General features: G+C 36.6%; 1 protein-coding gene and 2 long non-coding RNA genes across 6 annotated transcripts; 1 reads left to right on the top strand and 2 right to left on the bottom strand.

Annotated features, from left to right (window-relative positions):
* Positions 1 to 672: 672 nt before the first annotated feature.
* LOC107810883 (uncharacterized) lies at positions 673 to 8,857 on the bottom strand. 2 transcript variants are annotated; one of them, XR_012694857.1, is made up of 4 exons: positions 8,395 to 8,855; positions 8,001 to 8,131; positions 4,950 to 6,571; positions 673 to 1,011 (listed from the first exon to the last, which is right to left on the bottom strand). It is a non-coding gene; the product is annotated as an uncharacterized LOC107810883 (long non-coding RNA). The 2 variants fall into 2 exon arrangements; XR_012694856.1 differs by having other exon boundaries at positions 4,950 to 8,131; positions 8,395 to 8,857.
* A 1,094-nt stretch (positions 8,858 to 9,951) lies between these two features.
* On the top strand, positions 9,952 to 15,341 carry LOC107789647 (uncharacterized). The gene is made up of 2 exons (XR_012694855.1): positions 9,952 to 15,049; positions 15,133 to 15,341. It is a non-coding gene; the product is annotated as an uncharacterized LOC107789647 (long non-coding RNA).
* Positions 15,342 to 15,491: 150 nt separating this feature from the next.
* Positions 15,492 to 21,474, bottom strand: LOC107789646 (uncharacterized). Of its 3 annotated transcripts, XM_016611505.2 has the most exons (5): positions 20,824 to 21,474; positions 20,555 to 20,632; positions 18,458 to 20,473; positions 18,116 to 18,248; positions 15,492 to 16,318 (listed from the first exon to the last, which is right to left on the bottom strand). In XM_016611505.2, the coding sequence occupies exons 3-5, from the start codon at positions 20,468 to 20,470 to the stop codon at positions 15,681 to 15,683; spliced, it is 2,784 nt and encodes a 927-aa protein (XP_016466991.2). In that variant the 5' UTR covers positions 20,471 to 20,473; positions 20,555 to 20,632; positions 20,824 to 21,474; the 3' UTR covers positions 15,492 to 15,680. The 3 variants fall into 3 exon arrangements, with proteins under 3 accessions (XP_016466991.2, XP_016466992.2, XP_016466993.1); XM_016611506.2 differs by lacking the exon at positions 20,555 to 20,632; XM_016611507.2 differs by lacking the exons at positions 20,555 to 20,632; positions 20,824 to 21,474 and having other exon boundaries at positions 18,458 to 20,122; positions 20,191 to 20,328.
* Between the last annotated feature and the right edge of the window lie 4,645 nt (positions 21,475 to 26,119).

The following is a 26,119-nucleotide window of genomic DNA, read 5'->3' as shown; positions in this document are numbered from 1 at the left end:
TAGAAGCTCGTGTACTTGTGACTCCAGATCCGGATTGTACTAGATAATTGAGTTATTATGCTACTTGTTCTTCATTTTAGTTTCATTTCTGTTTGATTGGGTAAATTGTTCAAAGTGTTTAAAATTGGTAAAAGAATTATTCTAACGTTGGCTTGCCTAGCAAGTGAAATGTTAGGCACCATCACGATCCCGAAGGTGGAAATTTCGGGTCGTGACACACTTTCACTACAAGAAATCTGACTTATTGCGGCGACCAATGTCGAGCGACCTTGGACTCGCTGCATGTACTCCCGTTACTAAAGGTTATTTGTGACGACTTTTGATAGTCGCCACAAAAAACCACAATTTGTGGCGACTACACTCGCCACAACAAGTAAATACTCATGGAGAATGGCTTTTAGTGGCGACATTAGTCGCTACAAAACAATCGTACATTCGGCAACAAGTAAATACTCATGGAGAATGGCTTTTAGTGGCTTTTAGTGGCGACATTAGTCGCTACAAAACAATCGTACATTCGGCAGCAAGCCTCCGTCGCCACAATAGCTTGCTGATTAGTGACGACTTTAGTCGCCACAAATAGTTTTTTCTTATTATGATGCTGCAATATTTTTACAAATGTTGCCCAAATGTATTAGAATAATCCATAACGTTAGAAGAGACACCAATAAATATATTTCTCAAACAAAGTTAAATCGGAACTTTTTATTAACAAATTCATAACATATAGTAGTTGTACATAAACATGAAATGTACAAAAGAACAAAGATAAATATAATGTTTTGGAGCTCCTCCTTGGCTAGAACCATTCCCTCCTCCCCTAAAGAACATGATTTTGTAATTCAACTAACAAACTTTGATGTCCTAAATGCTGCCAAATGTGAGAGAAAAGGCCTGACCAAAACCAAGATAGGATAATATTGGCAGATCCCATTGTTCCGCTCCTTGGTACTGCCTATAAGAAGGTGCATCATTATACTTTGCACACACTTTGGATAGATTGGTTACTACCTACAAAGATTCAAGGAGATTTATTAGACAACACATTCAGATACCATTAATATGGAATGATGCAACCATGTGAATATGTTCTTTAAAAAGTCGCGATCGGAATGATGACTAAAATTACTTTCATTCATTTGTAAATCCCCAAACTTTAAACTAATCAACTGAAAAAGAACAAACTTCCTAATTGAGTATTACAATGTGTTGTGATGCAAGTATAGTTTGACAATGTTAACATTTGAAATAATTCACAAGCGATAGAAATAAATGTTATGTATGGAGAGTTTAACATCTCCACTGCCTTCATGTTTTAATCTCATTGAAATAAGATGTGCACTTCAAGAAAATGTTAAATCCTATGAGATAAAATTTTGATAGTGCAATATCAATCCTATCTCTTTCTCCGTGGACAGTAAGGTCAACCATGAAACTTAAACATCCCCAAGCTCTTATTCGCATATATCACAAACCAAAACAACTCAAATGAACATACAATATTTATACATAAACTGTTCTAGCTATTCTATTTAAAATGAGATATTTGCATGCATGAGAATAGCTTGAGTTCAACCTTTTACTAGTTTCCAGTAGCCTTCAACATTTTTTTACAACTTAAATCTATTCTTTAAATTTTAATTTCCATCATCCTATAGACATACCATGAAAGTGTGGGAGAGGGTGGTTGAAGCGAAGGTGAGGATGACGGTTTCCGTATCCGACAACCAGTTCGGGTTCATGCCGGGTCGTTCGACTACAGAAGCTATACACCTTGTTAGAAGGTTGGTAGAATTGTACACAGAGAGGAAGAAGGATCTGCACATGGTGTTTATTGACCTAGAGAAAGCGTATGACAAGGTTCCTAAAGAAGTTCTCTGGAGATGCTTGGAGGCAAAAAGTGTGTCGATTCCCTACATTATGGCGATTAAGGACATGTATGATGGGGATAAGACTCGGGTTAGGACAGTAGGAGGCGACTCTGAGCATTTTCCAGTTGTAATGGGGTTACACCAAGGTTCTGCGCTCAATCCGTTCTTATTCGCTCTGGTGATGGACGCGTTAACACACCATATTCAAGGGGATGTGCCATGGTGCATGCTATTCGCCAATGACATAGTTCTGATTGATGAGTCGCAAGCCGGTGCTAACGAAAGGCTGGAGGTTTGGAGACAGGCTCTTGAGTCTAAGGGCTTCAAGCTGAGCAAGACGAAGACGGAATACCTGGAGTGTAAGTTCAGCGTTGAGCCAGGGGAAGTGGGCGTGGATGTGAGGCTTGATTCGCAGGTCATCCCGAGTAGAAGCAGCTTTAAGTACCTTGGTTCGGTTATCCAGGGGGAGGGAGATCGACGAGGATGTCACACACCGTATTGGGGTAGGATGAATGAAGTGGAGGTTAGCATCTGGAGTCCTGTGTGATAAGAGAGTGCCACCGATACTCAAAGGTAAGTTATATAAAGCGGTGGTTAGACCGGCCATGATGTATGGGGCTGAGTGTTGGCCCGTTAAGAAGTCACATATCCAGAAGATGAAAGTAGCAGAAATGAGGATGTTGTGGTGGATGTGCGGGCACACTAAGATAGATAAGATTAGGAGTGACGATATTCGAGAGAAGGTGCATGTGGCTCTCATTGATGACAAGATGCGGGAAGCGAGGCTTTAGATGGTTCGGACATGTTCAGAGGAGAAGCCCAGATGCTCTGGTACGGAAGTGTGAGCGACTGGTTGTGGAGGGCACGAGAAGAGGTAGAGGGCGGCCAAAGAAGTATTGGGGAGAGGTGATCAGGCAAGATATGGCGAGACTCCAGATTTCCGAGGACATGACACTTGATAGGAAGATGTGGAAGTCGAGTATTAGGGTTGTAGGTTAGGAGGTAATTGAGTTGTGCCTTACTTCGTACCATTGTGGGACTAGCCATGTAGGGTTTTTGTCTAAGATAACTAGTGGCAATGTTGTGTCTTACTATTTCGCTTTTCATTGCAGGTCCTATTTACTAGCTATCGCTTTTGCTTTGCATCTTTCTTCTGAATTTCATGGTGTTCTTATTTTTTTTATGATTGCTGTGGTGATATTAATATTGTCTCCCTTTGCTTTGCATCTTTCTTCTGGATTTCATGGTGTTCCTATTTTTCCTATGATTGTTGTGGTGTTACTAACATTGTCTCCTTTTTGTCCTTTTGTCTTTTTATTTTCTTGAACCGATGGTCTTTCGGAAACACCTCTCTACTCTTTCGGGGTAGGGGTAAGATTTGCGTGCACACTACCCTTCTCAGACCCCATTAGTGGGATTTTACTGGGTTGTTGTTGTATCCTATAGACATAATGGAATTACTAAATAAACAAGCAAAAAAACAATGATTGTCAATAGGAATATCAAAGATTTACTAACTCGTTTATCCGTCATCTTTCCGAGACCAGTTTCTTTGTCCATGTGGTTTAAGTCTTCTCAGCAAAAGACAGAACCACATATTTTACATGAAAGATAATAACATCTTGACACATGATAATAACGCCGGATAATAAACTTATACACGAAGAAACATGAGAATTATCAGTTGGTTCTCCGCGACAGCAGAAGAAATGCAGCTATAAAATTAGCAAATCAGACCACAAATTAGCCACGCCAAAGGGGTAAAATTCAAACATAGCTTACTTTCCCTTGGTTTTACCAATTTGTAGCCACTAATTCACCGATCTCCCTGAACAAATATGATAGAACTGCTAACCTACAACCATTTAGACATATGACTAAGAAAGTAGTGTATAATGCACAAGATTATAACTTTAGGACCAACTATAAATGTATAAGTTGAACAGGCGTGTAATAGTATTATCATGAAACTAGAACACTTGACTACTACTATTCTAACATGAGCTTAACACTAATATTTAAGACACTTGGCTCTTATCATAACTCATTAACCACAATGCATCCTACCAAAAGTTACTGTACCTTAAAGTTGCTAATAAGCTGAAATATCAATCTCTTCCGGAACAAACTTCCCAAAAGCACTTTCCAAAGAAACACTTTTGAGAAAAATATACTAAGAAGCAATTTTCAAAAGCTTGGCCAAACACTAATTACTGATCAAAAATGCTTTTCAACTTAATTAGCCAAACACAAACCGATTCTCACCAAAAATACTTTTTTGAAAAGCGCTTTTAAAAATAAATACTTCTCAAAATAAGCAGGCACCCTTCAATGATACACCTAATACAAAGGTGATTAATAAGAATATAAACTTGAAAAAAGTTCATCAGGTAGTTTCCATAAGGAGGCTACTAAAAGATTAAACATGAGAAGAAAATTGTATCAGATTTTCTAATGCAGATCATTGACAAGTACAAATCTCCAAAAATAATATGTTTATAATATTAGGATGGTAAAAATAACCTGTTCGGAGCATTGGATTAACAAGGAAATAAATAGAAGTTGATAACAATAAGAGCACTTAGTTTCAATTTGGCAAATTAACTAGCGACCAATCTGATTAGATGGGCATCCCAAATACATAATAAATCAACTATCCAAATATATGTGAATCACATATTCTCTTTTCTATGAAAAATCACAAGATGGAATAAATCCCCAATTCTATTTTTCTTTCTAATCTAAAATAATATATCATCAAGGGAACATATGAAGCAAATTAATACAAGTTCTCATTCAAAGACCTAATTTCTAGGCTATCATAACCAATAACTACGGAAAATGGGAATTGAATCTTTCCAAAATTACCTAAAACTTAGCACTCCAAAGCATTGAGCAGTATTCAAGTATAAAAACCCTAAATTGCAAAAATTTAATCAAACCCAGTAGTTTTAAAGCTTAAGAGAACAAAGATACCATAAAAAAGAGTTAAAATCCACATAATCGGGACTTAATTTTACACTTCTAGAGAAAGGAAACAACACTAAATAACCAAAAAACCCTAAAGACCGTGCTTACCATGAGCCTTGCGCTGCACAAACACACCAGTCGCCATCAGGTATAATAGCTTCTTTTGAATATGATGATAATTCGTAAACCATCACATTAGAGAAAAAGAGATTAGGTTTTTTCGCCCTGTGAAAACAGAGAGCACAAAATCAAGATAGAGGAAGAAATGAGGACGGAAATCAGCGCTCGATTCGCCAGATAATGAGACAAGAAGGAGCATGTTCACCACCGACGGTGTGTGGTCCTCTTCACTGAGAAGCAAGTCGTAGAAGAAAGGTGATTTGGGGTTGAGAAGCTGGAGCGTTAGCTCCTTTATGAGGAGGAGATTTGTTACTTTAGGGTTTGTTTTTTAATTTTTTCGTCTTTATATAAAAATAGGACTATCTAGGGCGATTTAATTATATTACAACTAGTGAATTTGTGTGGCTAAATAGTTATTGTTAAAAATTTAATTAGAAAAAATTAATCTTTACTCTTCAATCAATTTTAGCTTCTGTATGCTCCAACTTTAAATAGTAAGAATAGTACTCAACAATTCAACATCGACCAAATGAGACATAACACATTCTTAAGATATAAGAGAAGCCATGGATTCCTTATTAGTATTTAAAAAATAAAGCAAACATGTGAAATAAAAAGAAAAATAAATTAAAAAATAACTAAATCTGCACTTTTTAACCATTCCGCATTAACAATGATATCTTAACAATGAAATAAAAGGTCAAAGCCTCGAAATTGGGAAATATATCAGTTTAGTTTCTCAATTTCATCACACAAACCTATCTTTAATTGGCAGCACCTCGATCGGTTGTCTTCTCTCTCAAACCTCTATGATTATGCACCCTCTAGTGCAGATTTGCCTTTCTCTATATTTCTATCTTTTGATTTTATTTTTTCATTCACATCACATAATGTTAGAGAGAATTCCTCTCATAGAATCTTCTTTTCTTTCCAATTCATATCACCGTATCTCGTATAATTTTTCGAATGATGTATTTTTATTGAGACAACTTTTCACCTAGATAAAGGATACAGGAAAAGCGAAAATAAACATACAATCCAATCTCTCAGTTTCAGAAAATAACTTTATAGAAAAAGCATGTTCAATTTCGAAGAAGGATACTATGCTACATCGACGATTTGATATCGTACTTAAAAAAACATGTCTGCATTATTCTTTTACTTGCATTATACATATTGCACAATACTCAAAAAGTTTCTCTTACCTCCAATTGCTAGTTACAAAACAAAAAATATATATGTTCATTCGATTATGTAATCCCATTATATTACAAAGAGGAAATGATCTCATATATACACACATTTACAATTTGAATAACAAAATAACATTATTAATGGACTATAAAAGGGCAAACTTCTCCGCTCTTGAAAAATAAACTTATCCGCTCCAAAATGGATGTTCAGCCTCTCAAAATAGGAGCTAATCAACGACTCAATCAATATCTTCCTTGCAGGTTAGACCAGTCCAAATCAATAGCAGGTGCAAAAAGGTTGTGGCTGGACATCTTTTTTTCCCCAAATTTTATTGTCTAAAGAGTGTGATAACAACTGAGTAGAAGCGTCGGTACACTCCTCACTCAGAACATCTTAAAGAACACTAAAGGCTTCATCTGGATTAAAATAGTATCAGAATTCTAAAGCAAATCATGCCAAAAGTTAATTATCAGTTGGAAGCAACATGGAATCTCTCAATAAAACTTATTTATAGCAATCAATTAATAAATGATCTTCTTGTCGAAATAACTTACTGTTGGAAATTCAAAAATTGTTATACTGGCTAGCGAAGTGGTTGTTTCTAGATCATAAAAACCAATTCTCATATTTTATCCTCCCAGTAAACCCAAACTAAATCATTCTATACTCCATGAAAATATCTTAAGTTGAGGGACATTAGAAGTTAAGAAACACCTTCAACCCATTGCATCGCCCATAATTGATCAAAGTATAAGAAAGATCAAAACTTTAAAAACTTGACTTGCGTCATTATTCAAAACTTAAACCACCCTACCCTGGCACCCAATAAAAAAAGGGATCAAATAAAATAAGAACTTCATTATTTAGTTTCTGCAGCTGCCTTGACTTCCTAATTATGGAAGCAATTAATAAGCATCCGTGACCACTTAAGTATATAAGAATTCATGTATTTAAAGACGAATTCAACAGTAATTGTGTTTACATTACCAAAAATAATATCCATCTCAACAAAACACAAGTTTAAACATTTTCTTCGTTCTTATTCTTTTTCCTAACAACAACTGAGAAAGCCTCTTAGAGTCGTATTTAGCTAAAGCAAAATAAAAGATGGATGACATACAGAGATAGAGCAGAAGAAATGCTATTTTTACGGAGAAAGAGAAAAAAAAAGAATGTCACTTTCATTGACGCAAGAAAATATGGTTGCTATAATCCATCCATCAAAATGCAGTTGCTCACTTTTCTTTTAAAACTTACTTTCTTCCCGATTTATTTGGACCTTGAGGTGGAGACACATACCAATTTAAAACAACTACTACGACCACCTTAATAGTCCAATATCTATTGAACATTTGATTCATCAGATGAAGCAATGACACACAAACTGAACATAGAGCAAATAGCCAGTAAAAATCAAGATAAGCCTATAATACCAAGTTTCAGGCTCTATACTACCCTCAATGTAATTAAAAATAATAAAAAGAGAAACCCAGAGGTGCTAAATTTTATAAAATTGACATCTTAGTTGAACATGAAATTGCATACAAACTGAATTATTATATCAGTGCTAGTCACACTAAGTGTACTTTCAGCACATTTATAGAACCTATAAATGCTGTAAATACCAATTGCAAACACTATTCTCAGTTTTTCTTTTTGCACTCTTCTTTTTTCTTAATATAAATCTCACTCTCCAGACTAACAATGTGAAGGCCAAAAAGGAAAGGAAGAAGAAGCAAAGGAGAAAAAAGTTTCAAAGAATTCCCATGGTTGGTTAGCTTGCCGCTCCGATAATTGTAACATGAGTCTATTAAAGCAATTATTTTAATTACGTGAGGTGCAAACCTGAGCTGGATGTTGTCTAGGACCATCTCCTGCATTAATAATTGAAATATTTGTAGTGCAACTGCTCTTTAGCACCACCACAAGTGTCTCAAACAATAATATCAGAAAAATCTTTACCATTCGAATGATACCTGCAAAACAAACTCAGTTATAATAACCCACAATAGCTTGATTATGTTTCCTCAACCATACTACTATAAATTGAGAAATATTTAAGAGAAAATCAGAAATTTTCTTGGATGCTGGAAGTGAATGTAATCACAATACTGCACAATCCAAAAGAGTAACAAACAATATTTAATTCATTAGTTTCAATTATCATAAGTATATAACCAAGAAAATTTTAAAGGAACAAAATAAGAGGGGATTAGGGTTAGGTAGTGAAAAGAATTACCCATGTTAAACAGTAAGGGGTTTGTAATCATCAGTGTGTATCCGAGCTTGAGATATAATTCATTGGAAATCAGGGATCGGTAGTTGCTGATTAAGAAGGTAATGGAAATAATAAAGCACCATTGAAATTGAATCCGCTTTGTTGTTTCATTTTTTGCTTTAAGTGCTTGCAATTGAAGCGGTGGAATAATTGCTCTGAAACGTGCTGGTTTGAAACGGTTTGGGAAATTTGCTCTAAAACGTGTTGGTTTGAAAGGCTCAGGAAATTGTGAATGCTCCGCCTTTTCGGGATGGATGAATCCTAAAATAAGAAGAAAAAGCTCAAAAAATTGAGAAATTAGATAAATATCATTCTTGTTCAATGATAGATGCCGCGTCAGTGGTCTAAAGCCCTGCTTTATAATTATATATAGATTAGTGGCGACACCGAGAGTCACCACATAATCCCTTGTGTTATGTGGCGTTCACCCCGGCCGCAGCGAAATACATTATATTTTGTAACGACTCGTTCTTAGTCGCCACTAATATTAAGCTTTCAGAGCTTTCAGCGGCAATAATATTTGTCGCCACTAAACACTTATCTTTTGTGGCGCCACAAATAGTCGCCACTAAATATCAGATTTCTTATAGTGTTTGTCCACACCACCTGTCACTGTTATGGTCAACCGTCAAATAAGTTTATTAGTTACCAAATACGTGAGTTTGAATGTTCAAATGGGAACGATGTAAGTTTATATATCGGTTTTAAAATTTAATACAAGTTTAAGTGGTCACGAGGCCATTCCGTCATTTTTATTCTCCAAATTTACAATTTAAGGTGGCCCCTATTGGGTGTTGTGTGTGATCATTCCATGGTACATCTCATTAAAAGGTATGGAACTTTGATGTCGATGAGTAGTGCACTGTGAGGTCGTTTGGTAGGATGTATAAGAATTGTATCGAATATGATGTATTAGTAATGTTGAGATTAGTAATACTGAATTAATTATGCTGAGATTAGTTATGATATAATTATTTTTTATCGATTGTTTGGTTTGGTATATTAAATATAACATGCATTGCATAATTTCTTTAAAATTTGGTTATTTACAAATATACCCTCCACATTCATTAGAAAGGATATGAAAAAAGTTTTAAAAGAGCAGTTCTGTCTTTATATATACTTATTCATATTAAAAATAATGGCATTACTAATGTCATGGTTTACTATGTATAAGAATAGTGTTGAATAAGATGTAAAACTAATACATGTATTAGTTAATCATATGTTAAAAAACACTACCAAATAAGGAATTAATAATAGCAAAATTAATACATATTTTATTTTCATCTTCTTGCATTACTAATATTTAGAAAAGGGTGTTGTAGGGGACGAACACGGTTATAATTTGTTGTTCAAATAGTTTTCGAAATTGTACTAATATAAAGTGTGGGACCTATTTGGTTGGCTCTTGCCACTTTTGGGCCTGACTTTTAACACGTGTAGGCTTCATTCAATAAGGACATTTTGGAGTTTAAAAACTGGACGTGTGTCTTTTAACCTAAAGGAAACTGCCACGTCTGTCCAACTTTTGTCTATCTTCTCTATGCTTGCTTCATCTAGAGCTTTCTCTATGCATCCACGCCTAATGGCCATTGGTATTTCAGGTAATCTCCTACCTTTTTAGAATTAATAAATTTTCTTTTACTGTAAGTTGATTTAGTAATCAAGTAAATCAGTTGGAGAAACCCATAAGTAATAAAACTATGACCCTATGCGATGGTGTGCCTTTGCCTCTTTCGAGAATTTTCTTTAGGTGTTATTATGTATCTTCATTAGCTTTTATTTGTGATTAGTTGCATTAGTTTAATATTTTCTTCTTTTTCTTCGCTATCTTTTAAACACCATTATGCAATAAAAGCTAATGGTTGCTGTAGTTGTCGTTTGACTTTTTTCTGTATCTTCTAATTGCCTACTTTGGTCATCTGTTTGACCTATCGGTCATAGTTTTATTTCCTTTTCTACCATTGTTATTTGCTGCTCTTGTCTAAGTTTTGTCATTGTTTTATTAATTCTGCAACTTCCATATATATCCTCTATTGGTTTAATTTCTTCTATGGGCACCTGAAAGTTGTATTAAGAACAAAATTTGTTTTAGATTCTATGTACATGCCAAAAGAGGGGATAAGAAAGGGATGGTCATCTCAGATTATAGAACATTCCTCCGTTCAAATTTATTTGATGTATTTAGGATTTTGAGAGTTAAACGACTATTCTTTGATCGCGATTGTTTTATGTTTTTAAGTATTTTGAATTATTAATTATTATGACTTATAATACTTTTGATGTAGTTTTCAAATATGTAATTTTTATTTAAAAAATTAAAAGTTTTATGTGTGAATTCGCAGTCAAAATTGAGAATTTTGACTCTCAAAATCGGAAATGCATCAAATTAATTGGGACAAAGGGAGTATTTAGATTCTCCCAATATGCTTTGCGATGGTAAAGTTGCGACATGTTAGATGTGTTCTGCATTTGTTTTCGACTGTTGTTCTGGTGCCAATCATGATAAGAGTTTCTAAAAAATATTTATGGAACTGTACTTCAATCTTAGGAATGTATTGAAGCTTCTCAAAAATGAAAGGAAATAAATTCTCATCTTCATTCTCTTCTTTTAAGCGTATTATGCTTTTGCTAATACACATGTTTTATTCATTCATCCTCCGCTCTTGCACCAGATAATAAGGCAAATAGTTAGATGCAATAGAAGCCGCAGAAAAGTTTAATTTATTTCTTTCTTTCCATTATATCATTATATTATATATTATATATGCTAATTCTGTAAAAGATTGTTAAGAGAATAGTGATTGCATGGTGTAGTAGACTAATTTCAATTAAAATGGTATTGATACTTCGCTCTTTATAATTAACCGTTTAATGCAGTTTTCTGAAATAAACAGCATTCATTGAAAGAGTCCTAAAGTAGAAGTAAAAACTCCAAAATAAATTTTAGAGACATAATTCTCCCATATGTTCTCTGGTGAAGAAAATACTCTTAACGTAGAAAGAGATTATAAAAATTGAAAATGCACCTGATGGATAAACAAGGATGAGTTCATCCTAGGTAAATGGGAAAAATGAATGATATGCACTTTCTTACTAATTTATGGTTGAAAACTCTCTTTCCTGTTTTTGTTTGCAATAACAAACTCATATGAGAGTCCAGACAGTGAAAGAAGGAATATTTACATTTTGTTTTATCAATACATAAAGGAGATGCTGAAGTACGTAGTATGTTCACTTTTTAAATGTATGTTTGACCTTATTGTCTTAAAATTTCTGTATGCTCAATTTAATGTATGTTTTCCTCTCATTTGGCCTTGCTCCACTCTGCAACTTATTCCTGCTTAATTTTATGTTTTCTATTGGTGGAAATTGTCGCGTTCCATCTTTTGCTTGTTTAGTCATCGGTCACCTTTGTTTACCCGAAAAACGGATGGAGTTGAATTTGTACGTAGTTCTAAGGATATGTGGCACAACTTAATACAAATTGTAAGGATAAATAGAAATATAAGTATGGATTGCAAAGAATGCAAAATAGATAAGGTTGTAAGGAAGATGAATTTTAGGACTAAACAAGTGGAATCAATTTAAGAAGCTTGAAAGAACAACTCTTTACTATGGGAGAATATAGTGTTTTGATTACAATGTAAGCATGAAAACTTGCCTTTACAGAAATGATAACCATGCCCTTTATAGTAGAGGGATCTTGCTTTAAACATAATTAAAAATACTCAGTGGGAGACCCAACGATAAATCAGCTTTTTCACAATTCCTGCCAAGATTCTCTCCTCTAGTGGGATTGCAACGGCTTTTGTCTGTGAGCTCGATCTTGACTCGAGCTCTCGATCTTGGCTCGAGCTCGATTCTGACTTGAGCTCTCGAATTGCTTCGGGGTCAATGTTGGTCGGTCTCTGGATCATAAGCTTGATAGCTTTACTTTGCATCATAGTTCGATTTGGATCCGAGCTTGATAATGATATCGAACTCGACATTGATCGGCCCCTCGGATTCGAAGCTTGTTTGTACCATCTTCGGAACCCATCTCGAGGTCTCACTTCGATCGATTATCTTTCGAACTCGATCAAACGTACGAAAACCGAAATCTATTTCGACCGTATACAACCTTAATAGAAATTCCAATTCAAATTTCTTATTTTAACAGTTGAATATGCGGTGAAACCTTGTGCGAATAGGGACTTTAAGGCAGATGCCGAGCTAGCGCATGGAAGTGTAAATCACAGCCAGAAGATTTTTTCTAAAATGGGTTCTAATAGCTTGGCTTAAAGTTTCAACAAAAATGCTACTATTCACCAGGAAATTCAACCTACCCAAGAGTGACAATGGTGATCCTGCTGAGAAGTTGTGTTGCTCCCAAACGCACACGTAAGTATACGTGGTCATACAAGTAATATAGGATTGTAAGTCCAGATATCGTACCTATAGGGACTTGTGATTAACTATTTACTAAATTAAACTAAGACAATTAATCTATTCAAGCACTTTTCTAACGATTATTAACTACAACTAATCTAGAGTCAAAAATCAAGAAACTAAAGAAAACAAGTCGGCAATATTAGAGACGAATTCAATGAGACGATATTCTAGAGTTATGGGTTAGCTAACAATCCCGTTGAGTCTTCCACTTAAATTGTCTAATTAATTTATCTTGTATATTAATTGACAGGGTTAATATTACTCGTAGTATTCTCCCGAAGTATTACTCGCCTATTCAAGCTAACCTAGCACATATATTCCTATCGAATTACGGTTAACAAGAACGCATTAATAATTCCCGTATAATAACCAAGCAAGGAAATTAAGTATATCCCTATCCTAACCGCAAATCCGTTCTCCGTAATTCAGGTTCAAGATCTTGCTCTACTCAATCTTATATGCAATCTAGAATTCCCTCTGCCGAGTTCAATCCTAGAATCGTAGATAGTATTCAATTGGTGATCAAACAATCAAATAATTAAGCACAAGATTGAATTAATAAACCAATATGATAATATAATAAGAACAATTCAAGTTTCAAACTATAACGTTCGTGTTGCACCCAAAACTTTAAAACTAATAAAAGTTAAAGGAAGAGAAGATGAAGAAAACTAGTTAGAAGGCTCCTCCAAGCGTGGTGTGTGTTCTCTGCCTCCAAAATATGTTAGGTAGCCTCCATATTAGGTTTAGAACTCCTTTTAAATGAGTTGGGACTGTGTAGGGCCGAAATAACTGTCCTAAGCGAAATAGGAAAAATTCCGCAACACAGCGTTTCCGCCTAACTTTGCCATTCTACTCGTTCCTTTTCTCTTTCTTTCCAATTGTTGTTTTCTTTTCTTATTTTAATCATTACCCCTTTATTATGTCTTCAATCATCACCCAATCATGATATCATAATATTTTCAATCATTAAATAATCATGAGCCATTCTTGTAGGATATAAAATACACATAAAATTTCTACTTTGCTCCCAATTTCATCTCCACGGTACCTACACATAAAATAAACTTAATTAAGCACAAATATAGTACAATTTAGTATTAAAGCACCAAAATGTAAGGTAAGTAATGCACTAAAAATATATAATTATAGCCAAACAACATGGCCAATTACTACCTTATCTACTAGCTCCTCCTATGAACTTGAGGGCAGTTGCAACTGTTCTATTACTGAAAATGTTGTTGGGAACTTTGTGATTTTCTTATTACTTGATTTACTCTATTGGGAGATAGATATGAATTGCTTGATTTACTGTTTTTGCTATCCAATGCAGTGAAAGTACTGTTAGGGTCATTAGTAAAGCAAAAAATAATAATCTCTCTTTGATATGGGCTGCTTTTCCAGGTACATGAGAAAATCTTGAGAAATAATAGCGTTGATGTGTTCATATGTAGCAACTAGATTAGATTCCTCATCTATCGCAAGTTAATTTTAGTTGGGTAAGGCGTTCTTGGCTGTTCATTTCAGCATTGTGAAATATTCACTCTTTTAGATGGCAAATGTGGACTCTGTTGGATGAAAAATGTGATAATGGAATTGAGGCAGGGTGTGTTTGAATGAGAAAGACATGTCGACATCTCATTTGTACTTTTTGAATGCAATACAGGCATTTGTACTTCTTTTTGTGCTAAATCATACTATCGAAATTGTTAATTTGAAGGACTGAATTTCAAGTCTCACATCTTCCATGGCACGTTAACATCTTCATGTCGGGCCCGTGCACAGCACGGGTAACGATATCTAGTAGTACTTAGAAGTGAATTAAGCAATAGAAAGTGTCCATACCTGTGGATCAGGAAGATGCACTTTCAAATACTAGACCTAATGCTATTGATAAAGGTTGATCTCATGTACAAAGGCCCCTCCTTCTCCCCTCTCCCCCAAATAAATTTTTAAAAAAACCTCTTGTATGAAATTATGTTTTCCATTATTGATTTCCAAAACAAGAATTCATCTATTTGTGGAGTTGTAAAAACAGAGTTGAAGAAAGAAAGAAAGAATGCTGGAGGAAAAAGGCAAGATAAAGGAGACAGATATGGCAATGAGGATGCAGATGGCTTCTGCATCTGAAGCTCTTGATGTTTATGATGTCTATGACTATACCTCTATAGTTGTGAAGGTACTCTAATTTTACTTAGCTACTCTGGTTTAGTTTTCTTGGGTTTAATCTTGATGCTTTTTGTTGCGTTGATTTGATCTCAGGAATTTGATAAGTTATATGGGAGTGGATGGCAATGTGTGGTGGGCTCAACTCAAACTTTGGCTGTTTCATCACTCAACTCAAACAGTTGCTTTTAAGGGAGCAACTGTCTGAAGTTCTTTTAGCATTTTATATTAGTGCTTTCCGCTTCGTGTACAAACATCAACACGAAAAGTATAGGAATGAAGCAGAATGGACGTTTTTTTTTTTTTTTTGCAGGTGTACAAACTTGAAGTACAATATAACTAAAACAGACGGTGCATCCTTCTAAACAACTTTTGACAGAAACCTCAATTTTTCATAAACAACGGTGCACATGCTGCCTCTACGAAGCTGATCAAGCTTCAAAATGATATCTGGATTTGTAAAACTATATCAGAAATATATGAATAAATTCAAGATCAACTCAGCATTAAAATGTAATTTGAGCTAGTAAACTTCATGTTATTCCGAAACCCCAGCTTCTTAAAAACCTATTTCAACTCGTCTATCTTATTTACAGATTATATAAGTCAAGCTACTAAATCGCCAACGTGAATATGTACTGGTGCTATAGCATGAAGTCAGTCAACACATCATCGATAAATCCAGTTAAAAGATACTTCTCAATATCAGTCACTACTTGTTCAACTTCATTATTAGTTAATCCACTTCTCCAACCCAAATCCCATGCACTGCTGACCACTCCCTTACACCATAAATCTCTTTCTAGCAGTGGATGAAGAGCATCTGCTGAAAGGTTCTTCCCAGCAACCTTATGGTAACTTCGCAAAACTTCAATCCCGTCACAAATTTCATTCACCAACTTGTCAAAAGATATAGGAATTTTTTGCATCTTCAGTGAAAACGGATCAACTGCCAGTGCACATTGAGACCTTCTATTTTCTAACAACTCATTTGCACAATCAAGTAAGAGTCCGCTATCAGCGATTTCATGATCTACACTTGTTATATGCCTTACAGTTGGTTCCCATGCATCTGTTTCAAATAGCTCCTCGGACTGACAGAGGAATGATTCACTGCTTAACAGTAAATACCTTGTAGTGGCTCCGGAGTTGAAGTTTTCATTCTCAGTGAAGTCTAGATCGATGTTACAGTTAGTGTGCTCCACTAATCTGATGTCACTGACACAATGGATTGATTGCACGCTAGATTCACAAGGGAAACGTTCACCATTGGCAATATTATCTGCAATAGAAGAAGTATTATATTTTATTAGAATTTTTTCACAAAGCCAACAGATAAATCTCACTAAAGGAAAATTGGAGCCTGACTGATGACAGCTTTTCAGATTGTCATCTGTCTATCATGGTTCTTGAACGGATGGAATAACAAAGAGGTATATATGCACATGGCAAGCAGTGGCTACCATTGGCCAAAGCTTTTTCTTCAGGAACTATAATTATTACAACCTTTTGTGTGTCTGGCTGTAAAAGGTTGAAGTGCATTAGACTACTTCAATTACTGCTTGCAGATTTTCCAACCCTTGATCTCTTTACAAGTTTTGGAACTTTCACCCACAAAGACAGTAATCAAGATACAAAAATCCATATGTTTTACTAGAAAACAACTTTATATAGTTTCTCAAGAATATCGGATATATATATAGATTTTATGGAAGCTTTTGAGTCCACCAGATTTTTCGTTTAAGTTTTTGGTTATATGCAGCTGCTGCGTGTCTACTAAACAGTATACAGTATTGTCGCATATATTAGTTCGCCGAAAAGAAGAAAATAGATATTCTAAGCTGCACAGGAAGAATATAAATACTCTGTATGTTTGGTCTCTTAGATACTATATGTAGGTAATATCATCATTCTTGTTTGTTTTGATTTGGAGATATATATATATATATATATATATATATATATATATATATATATATATATATCGGGAAGGGGCCAAATATACCCCTCTACTTTCATATATTGTCTGCTATTTAACCTCCGTTATACTATCGGGCCAAATTTACCCCTACAATCAACAAACTTTTAAAAATACCCCTTGATCTGTTAAGTAATCCAAAATCTCCCAAATTCCTTTTATTTAAATCACTTGTTGTTCTTCTTGGTCCACTATTTTAATTTCAAAAATTACTATTGATGTGAATGCTAAAGTTACTAGACTATACAAATTATTCATAATTTTTTTTTATTACCAATGCGCCCATTTCTCTTTTTGTAATAAATAAAATTGGTTTAATTTTTTATTTTATTTTTCAATCATATACACACCGTAGAATTTAGTGGGTCTATTTATTGTGTATTATATGCAGCTGATCATCATGTATGTACATGTATATTCAAATATATTTTGTCATTGCCTGGTTAGTATAGAGTTCGATCGACTAACTTAAGAGTGCAAAATGTGTAGGTATTTAATTAAAGCAAAGTTGAATTAGACAATGTAAAGTCTCCGAGGAACTTCAACTTCAATCACTAATACTTGCAAAGTCTCCATACATTTGGTGCAACGAATTCATTAAAATTGGGATGTTGTAAATACTTTTAGAATTTAGAAAAGCTACCTAATTTAGATTTTTCAATTTACTATACTTTGTTTATTCGGTTGTATTATTTAATATTTTTTTCTCTTATTTATTTTTTCTCTAATTCAGAAAGCAGGTAAATGCCAATTATTTCAGAAATAGTGGACGAAGAAGAACAACAAGTAATTTAAATAAAAGAAATTTGGGAGATTTTGGATTATTTAACAGATCAAGAGGTATTTTTAAAAGTTTGTTGATTATAGGGGTAAATTTGGCCCGATAGTATAACGAAGGTTAAATGTAGACAATATATGAAAGTAGAGGGGTATATTTGGCCCTTTTCTCTATATATATCTAACTACATTGCAACACTTAAGGTAATTCCCTGGAAATAGTTACTTGAAAGCCTATGTATGATGAACAATTGCAAACAACATGTTCTAATATAACCTGAACAATTGCATGAAACTGGCAAAATAATGAAATAAGTGTCTTACCGATGACAAGATTCTCAAAGATATCAGCCATTTCTTCTAACTGAAGCTCTTCTGAGGATGTAACTTTGGTTATGGCTATATCTGTGTCTTTCTCCGCTTCTACATTTTCATCCTTGTGTTCCGTGTTGTCAACCTGTATCAATACATTTCATTAGTCTGGGCCCATACTAGAAAAATCCTCCTAAGTTAATTTCCACAGAAGGACCAACACCTACAGAACAGTGTCCCCTAATTCTGTGTTAGAAAAAGGAAATTGGACAATAAATAATAACACGTGAGATGAGAACCATAGCTTCCAGAAGAAGGAAGACTCGAAAATATCAGTTATAACTATGTACTCACTGTAGCAATGGGGGTACTCTTGACAGACTTGTCAGCTTTAACATTCTTCTTCCTCTTACTGGAGTTATCAGATGCAGTGGTTGTTATGCGCTTCGAGGTGGGATCTGATATAGTATTTTTACCTTGTGCAACCAGTGGATTTCTCTCGGGTTTTCTCACTTTCATAGTGCTCATCTTGCTTTGGTCCTGAAATTTAGCACTGTCGTTGATTTTGACATTTTTCATTTCTTTAGATTTTCTCAAAGCAGGAGCTACTCGTTGAGTCCCGTCCTCTCTTTTTTCAATTGCTTCTTTCTTTGGTTGCAGGGTCTTTCCAGGAGAAGAAGCTCTAGTCCTTGTATTAGGCTCTTTTTCCTGAATCACAACTTCAAGAGTCTTTGAATTTGCAGGTACTTCACCACGATCCTTGCCTGGAGAAGAAGCTCTGAACTTTGTATTAGGCTGTTTTTCTTGACACCGAACATCAAGAGTCTTTGATTTTGCACCACGATACTTGCCAGGAGAAGAAGCTCTAATCTTTGTATTATTAGGCTGTTTTCCGTGAACCAGAACATCAAGAGTCTTTGATTTTGCACCACGATACTGTCCAGGAGAAGAAGCTCTAATCTTTGTATAATTAGGCTGTTTTCCATGAACCAGAACATCAAGAGTCTTTGATTTTGCAGGTGCTTCACCATGATCATTGCGCCCTTTTCCTTTACTGAATCTATTATTTTGATATTTTCCTGTCTCCAATTTCCTATATATGGTGGAATTCAATGCTCCCTTCTTATCATCAGAGTTTTCAGGTGAAGTTTCTTCTTTTACATCCCATTTTCCAGTTGTGTTTCTATTGCCTGATGGATTTTCTTCATGGTTACAGGGAGGAAACCTTTCAGCCTGCGAGTCTAGCGCATACAGAGGTTTCATGATCACAATGGGTGGAGAATCATCAACAAACCTATTTAATAATTGAGGAGTTCCATGATTAGACTTTCTTCTCAAAAGCCCCTTGAAATGCATGGTTTCAATAATTTCATCCAATGTTCTTCTTTTTGCATCCACCTTCTGAGCGATGGATGTTGGCTTCTTTGCCTTTGGCAAATCTATTTCAAATATAGGTCTGCTCTGCTTGATAACCCTTTCGTTCTCCAAGTGCTGAGGCTTTCTAGGAATCTCTTCAAGACCCATCAGTCTGGCAATTAAATTCGGCCCGTCTTGGGATTGAACCTTGGGTGGAGAATAACCAAAAGAGCTAACCTCTTGGGATTGAACCATGGAGGACTGGCTTGAGCTAGTTGATGGGACATCCGATGATGTAATCATTTTACTTCTACCAACACTAGCCTTTTCAAAGGAGGAGTCACTTGAGCTATTGAAGCTGGTAAAGGGGAGATCTGGAGATAATTCCACTTTCCTTCTATCATTTTCTGAAGCACAAGTTGGTGGCAACAGATTTTGTCTAGCAAAGCTGTCTCTTATCATTTCCCTCAGCTCATCAAAACAATCTTGAGAAGCCCCATCAACAGAAAATCTCTGTTTCTGAAACTCAAGCCTATTAAACCTGTGATCTGAAATCCTCTCGGACTTGGTCCTTCCAATGCATATTCCATCTTTCTGATTTTTCTTCAACTTAGCCATATGTTGTGAAGCTTCTTGCAGCTTTCCTAGCATCACTAGCGACTCCTGTAAATCAAGAGCTCCTTTCAACAAATCTTTGGCGATATCTTTAGAATGCGTTTCAAAGGTCATACCCTTAGACCATGAGTCAATCACTTGATTCAGCTTTTGAGCTTCTCTGGACACCTCCATTAGCTGGATGGAAGATGAGGAATATAACTCATCTGCCGCCATTCCTTTGCAGACTGACGATGATGAAGACACATTCAAATGGCTGCATGTTCTTTGTGTTCCTTCCATCTTTGGATGGTCAATCTTGGATTTTCTAATTGTCTTACATTCCACAACACCTTTCGGGTCATCACATGTCACAAAGGATCTGTATACAGCTGATCTCAGACTGTCTTGAGGCATATTCTATTAATCAAAAAAAATTCACAAGAACAAGTCAGCAACTTAAACAAGCTTATACTAGTAGAATTTGCCGAATGTACTCACATAAACTAGTAGTATATCTCCACCAAGCTTTTCAGAGAGTGATGTAGACAGACACAAGTCTTTCTTAGCTTGAAGTCACTGAAAGCAAAGAATTAGTTGCCGTCTACAACTAATTAACAAATATCAAATGTACCAAATTTTGAACAAATTCATCTCCTCTTGAAATATTCAAATTAAAAAGGCAATGGATCTGAACATTTGAATAACAAATCTACAAGACACAAAAAGCACTAAAAACAACTCTCCAAATGTTAGTACATATGAAGTACCTGAGTTATTGCCTCTTCTGGTAAATGGAAAATGATCAAAAATTGATTCTTTCACCTTCAGACCTCTAAAAGAGCAAACCCAAATGAAAATGTTGAGCTAAGACAAGAACCCCAAATGATGAAACCAAGCCTCAGATAGACACATTCAAGAACCTAATTAAACAACCCATGAACTCATTAACTGCTCTCCACCTACATTATCAGCTAAGCCTCCTTATCTTTAGTCAAAAAAAGAAAGAAGCCCAGATCCCACATAGTACAAAATAGCTGGTGAATCTTGACTTTCTTCACTCTATACTACAATGCCAATTACTTTAACAGAAAACAAAGATCCCAAGGTCCCTGTATTTTCAAGAAATAGGTTTTTTTTTTCCTATTCAAACTAAAAATTCAGGAGAGGTTTAAATGTGAATTGTTGGAGGTGGTTGAGAAAGATGGTGTATACATGTGAATTGCAGTGTGTTAAGGGCTAATTGGAAAGAAAAGGTGAAGGGGCATTGGATCACAGACTTTGGAAAGAGACACCTACCCTACGTAGTCCTAAGTTGTGTGCAGTTACTTACAAAGAGAAACTACCTGTGAAAAATGAAAATGCCCGTGAATTTATTAAATATATGGGTGCCTAACTGTTTGCTTGTGCTTGGAAAACCTTATTCTGTGCCAAGGAACTGTTTTTGAGGTGGATTATCTAGATTCTCTGCTCCCGTTAACATTATTTAAAACTAGTCTTAGTCCGAAACCTAATATTATATTTTTTTTTTCTGGAAATAACTTTGGCATGTGAGATTTTTTCTACATACTAAAGATGAAGTACAAAAAGGTCCATGTAAACAACAGTGACAATAAAACCGTGAAGTGCGATATGAATTGTGCACTAAATTGCAAAAAGATTTTTTTTACGATTGCCTTGTAACAATGATAAAGTTGTCTATATATGACTTATAGTTTACGGGTTCAAGCCGTGAAATCAGCTATTAATGCTTGCGTTAGGATAGGTTGTTTACATCACATCCCTTGGGGTACAACTCTTTTCCAAAATCTGCGTGAATGCGAAATGTTATGTGCGTCAGACTGACCTTTAAGCATCTAGTCTTTAGTAACCTGCTAGCTAACTAACTCGGTTCAGCCCTGTTGAGCGAGGGATGCACTCTCTTTCCGGACCTTATTATTATTATTATTATTATAGAGTTATATAATTGGAGTTATATTTTAGTAATTTTAACTTCACATCACACTCAAAGTGGGTGTGCTCAAAGATCACTCTCATGCGAACAATTTTTTTTATTTTTAAATTCCCTTTTAATATTTTGATTGTGGAGACTGTAGCATGTTTTCTCTTTCTATATACAACACTAGTGCTACCTTAACATAAAAGATAGAGTGGCTGATGAGACTTAATTAGAATGATTGTGAACTATAAAACGCTTTAACCCAAGGTATTCAACTCTATTTAATACTCCCAATTAGTGGTGGCAAAATGGTTAAAAGAAAATAACTAACCACTCATATTATCCACTAAAAAATGGGTTGGATAATAAACTTTTTAAAAACGGGTCAAATATGGATAAGAATCATATTATCCATTTAGAAAATGGATAATTAATGGGTAATCAATAGATAACTAATAGGTTTAACTTTTATATTTGTAAAGTCTCAAATTGGGGGTTCCTCAAGTCTGAAAGATTAGGAATTCTCCCAAAAGTGATCATATTCAAGAAGTCATGGATAATATTGTTTACCCAAAAAATGAATAACAATTGAATTTATATGCGGTTTTAAGGATACGTGATATAACTTGGCACAAATTGAGAGAATATATATATTAATATTGAAATTGACTGAAAGAAATAATCCAAACCAAACGAATCGAATAGTCTTGGCCCTCGAATTCGGTCACCCTCAAACCAAGTGAAGGTTCAACTGATATAAGAACAGAGTAACAAGATATTGAAAGATAGAAGAAGGCAGTATAATTGCTTTGTATTGCGTGAATATGATGTCCCTTACAAATGATCAGACCCACTTTATATAGTAGGGGAGTCCTACTCTTGATACAATTCTAAATACAGTAAGGAATCTCATGACAGGCTGATTAATCGGCCTCTTCTTGATACGTGCCGAAATTTCCGCCGCAATCCTCGCCCGATTGTTGATATTTCGGATTTCCGTTATTTGGCTCAGTAAGCTTCCCTTGGTCTCACTCGATCTCTATCTTGCTCAGTTTCGATCTTGCTCGGTCTTGATCTTGACCGGTCTCGATCTCGATCGGTCTCTAGGTCACGAGCTTGGCAACCTAACTTTGCACCATGGTTAGATATAACACGAGGTTGAACCTTGGCCTACCATATTCTAGTCTCGATTAGTCATACGAAGGGCAAGCCCGGTTTTGACCGTATACAGATAGTCCCCTCGTTTCTAGGAAAGAAGATGACAAAAAATGATACGAATTTTTGAGCTCCATCTCAATGGGTAATGACGTAGGCGACGAACCTCATTGATACACCCGATCATGGCGTAAGAAACAACTCGAAACGTCTCGTCGGTCTAGTTATCAAGGTATTAAATGCCTGTCAGTCGCAGGTCGGCCACTACCAGTTCTGAATCGTCACCAGCAAGCCATAAATACCCTAGCTTTTTCTCATTCAAACTTTTACGTTCAAAGATCTTACTACTCTTGCTCTTTCTTCAAAAAATCCCTTTGCTTTACAACTTTTGCACCCAAATTTCTTGAATTTTCATCAATCCGCATACTATCTTAATTCTCTTTTCTCCTGTTCTTCAATGGCGAAAATTTCTAAGACCGTACCATAAAAGGAGGTTGCTTCTTCATCACGGCCCACCGGCAGTGAGGTTGCGGCGGAACCTCACCATGTTCATTTCGGTAGGGTGCCAGACTGCACTGATTTTAGGATCGAAAGGACCTCCTCGGTACCGGGCCGATGTGAGTCGGTCTCGAGGTACATGTGCGCAATTACCGAAGACCTCCTCACTAGGGTTAAACAGGACTGCAACTGGGTCAATAAGCATGTGGTGGTTCCTTCGTCCGAGGAGTCGATTACTACCCATGTGGAGGGGTTTCTAAGTGTTTACACTTACCCCTTCATGTTGGGCCCATTAGACCCCATCATTATTGCTTTTTGCAAGAGTTATGATGTGACCCTCGGCCAGATCCACCCCTCCTTTTGGAGAATAGTGAGTCTCCTCCGATTTTTTGTAAGCAAAAATCGAGGGATGTCCCTTTACCCTCGACCACCTTATGCGCCTCTACAGTCCCTGACTCTATCGAGGGGGGCTGATCAAGCTTGCTCGCCGAGCCAGTAAGGCTCCGTTCTCGAGCATAGATGAAACTAGGGACCGAGGTTGGATGGGCTGATTTGTTCGAGTAAGGACTTCAGACCTGATCCCTGCCAAAGACATGCCATTTCTCGAGAAATGGAACATGAAACGTAAGTAGTACTTCGCTTTGAAGGTTTAATCTCGTTACTTTTCTTCTCATTTCTTTCTTCATTGATGTTTTCTGGTGTCGCAGCTGTGGCCCAGATGCCGGACCCAATTTCGGAACTTAAGGAATGGGTCGAAGGCATTGTATTATAGAGGCTGTATTCAAAGTGTGCTTGGATGGAGTTACCAAAGGGTCGATGGGAGGCCCGTAATCATAGTAAGTTTCTTTCTTAGAACGGTGATCGCTCGGGATTCTTCTCGATCTTACTTATATTTTTTCCTCTGTAGGCCTCGAGAAGGATATTGCAATGAGGCCCCCATCTGGTAACGAAGAAGTCCTTCCCCACCCGCCTGCTCCGAAGCAGGCCAAAGAGAAGAAGAGGAAAGAGGCTCCGATTTCCCCGGGCTCGAAAAAGAAGAGACCGGCGAGGAGGTCTCGCAAGCCTAGGGGGACACCGATGCTATGTCTTCAGACTCAATCCGCCGATTAAGGGATGAGTCCGAAGAAGAAGAGGAAGATAATTCCAAACTGGTGGACCGCGTGCGGGCCGGTGTCACCGTACAAGAAGTTCTCAAATCAGCGAGCGCTGAGGTTGAAGCATCCCGACATGAGGAGGTCGGTGAGAGAGCTCTAGCTGAAGCTTCCGAGCTAGAAAGGGTTGAGCCCATTCCGCCCCAAGCTAGGGGGGTCGAGAGAGAGACCGAGAACGATGGTTCTCAAGCTGCGGAAAGTGCCCCATTAGATGAACTTGGAGCGATCGACATCAGCGGGTCTCCTCAGATTTCGGATGCCATGATCCGTAAGGCCGGTATGTTGAGTCCTCAGGGGGTGACTGATATCCACGACTTCTTGTATGGGGTTGAGTCTGCTGCTTTGGAAAACGTCATCGGGCTCGGTGACCTACCGATACCAAGGAAGGAACCGTCATCGGGTGCCACCGGGTCTTCATTGGGCTCAAAACTGGTGGATCGATTACCGGTCCCATGTGTTAATCATGTCCGAAGACGGTCAATAGCTTTTTCTATCCCGGAGGATGCCCGGGTTTTCTCTAACCCTGTGGGGGTCGCTAGTCACCTTCGGTGTTTGGTGACCGAAGAAGATCAGGCAGTGATGGACGAGGTGGAAAGCCCCTGCCTATTCAATGAATCCCAACAAGCATTAAATCGGGTAAATTCGCGTGTCTTTTCTTTCTCATATATTTTAACTTTTAAAGTAATAAATTACTATAATATCTTCCTTTATGCTTGCAGGCTTCAGTGCTGCATCACGAGGCTTTCCTCTGATATTGGGAGGAATTAACTCATCATGAAGCCGAGGTTCGGGACCTCACTGAGAAAAGTGACACCTACAAGCTTCTCAGTGAGAAGCTTCAGGCTGATTTAGTAACAACTCGGGATGAGCATGCCGAGACGACCGAGCAGGTATTCTGGGTGCTTCACGATAGTGAAGATGAATTGAAAATAGTAACTAATGATCCAAGCCTGCAGGTCCGGCAGAGGCTCAAACAGACGGGGAGCTTCAGAAACAAGTAGATACAATACAAGCCGAGGCTGAAGAATTCAAGAAGAATACGGACATCTTAGCCTCAAAAAGGAAACCGTCCAAGCACAACTGGAGTCGGCCGAGACCCAGCTCCAAGCTGCAAAAGAGAAGGCCTCGGTGCAGGTTGAGAAATCAAAGAGCTTCAATCTCAGTTGGACTTGGCTATTTCTGATAAGGTAAACTTAGCTAATAAACTCAAAGTGGCCAGATCTGAGGTGGTCGTGGCCGACACCAAAGTTGATGCTAAAGTGTCCCAATTTAAGGTCGATGTCGAGGCCACCCAGGCGAAGGCCAAGAGCATGGTGGATCATG

This window comes from Nicotiana tabacum, chromosome 9, assembly GCF_000715075.1.
Source record: "Nicotiana tabacum cultivar K326 chromosome 9, ASM71507v2, whole genome shotgun sequence".
NCBI lineage: Eukaryota > Viridiplantae > Streptophyta > Magnoliopsida > Solanales > Solanaceae > Nicotiana > Nicotiana tabacum.
Note: the sequence above shows the minus strand (reverse complement) of the source record. Positions and strands in the feature narration are given on the sequence as shown.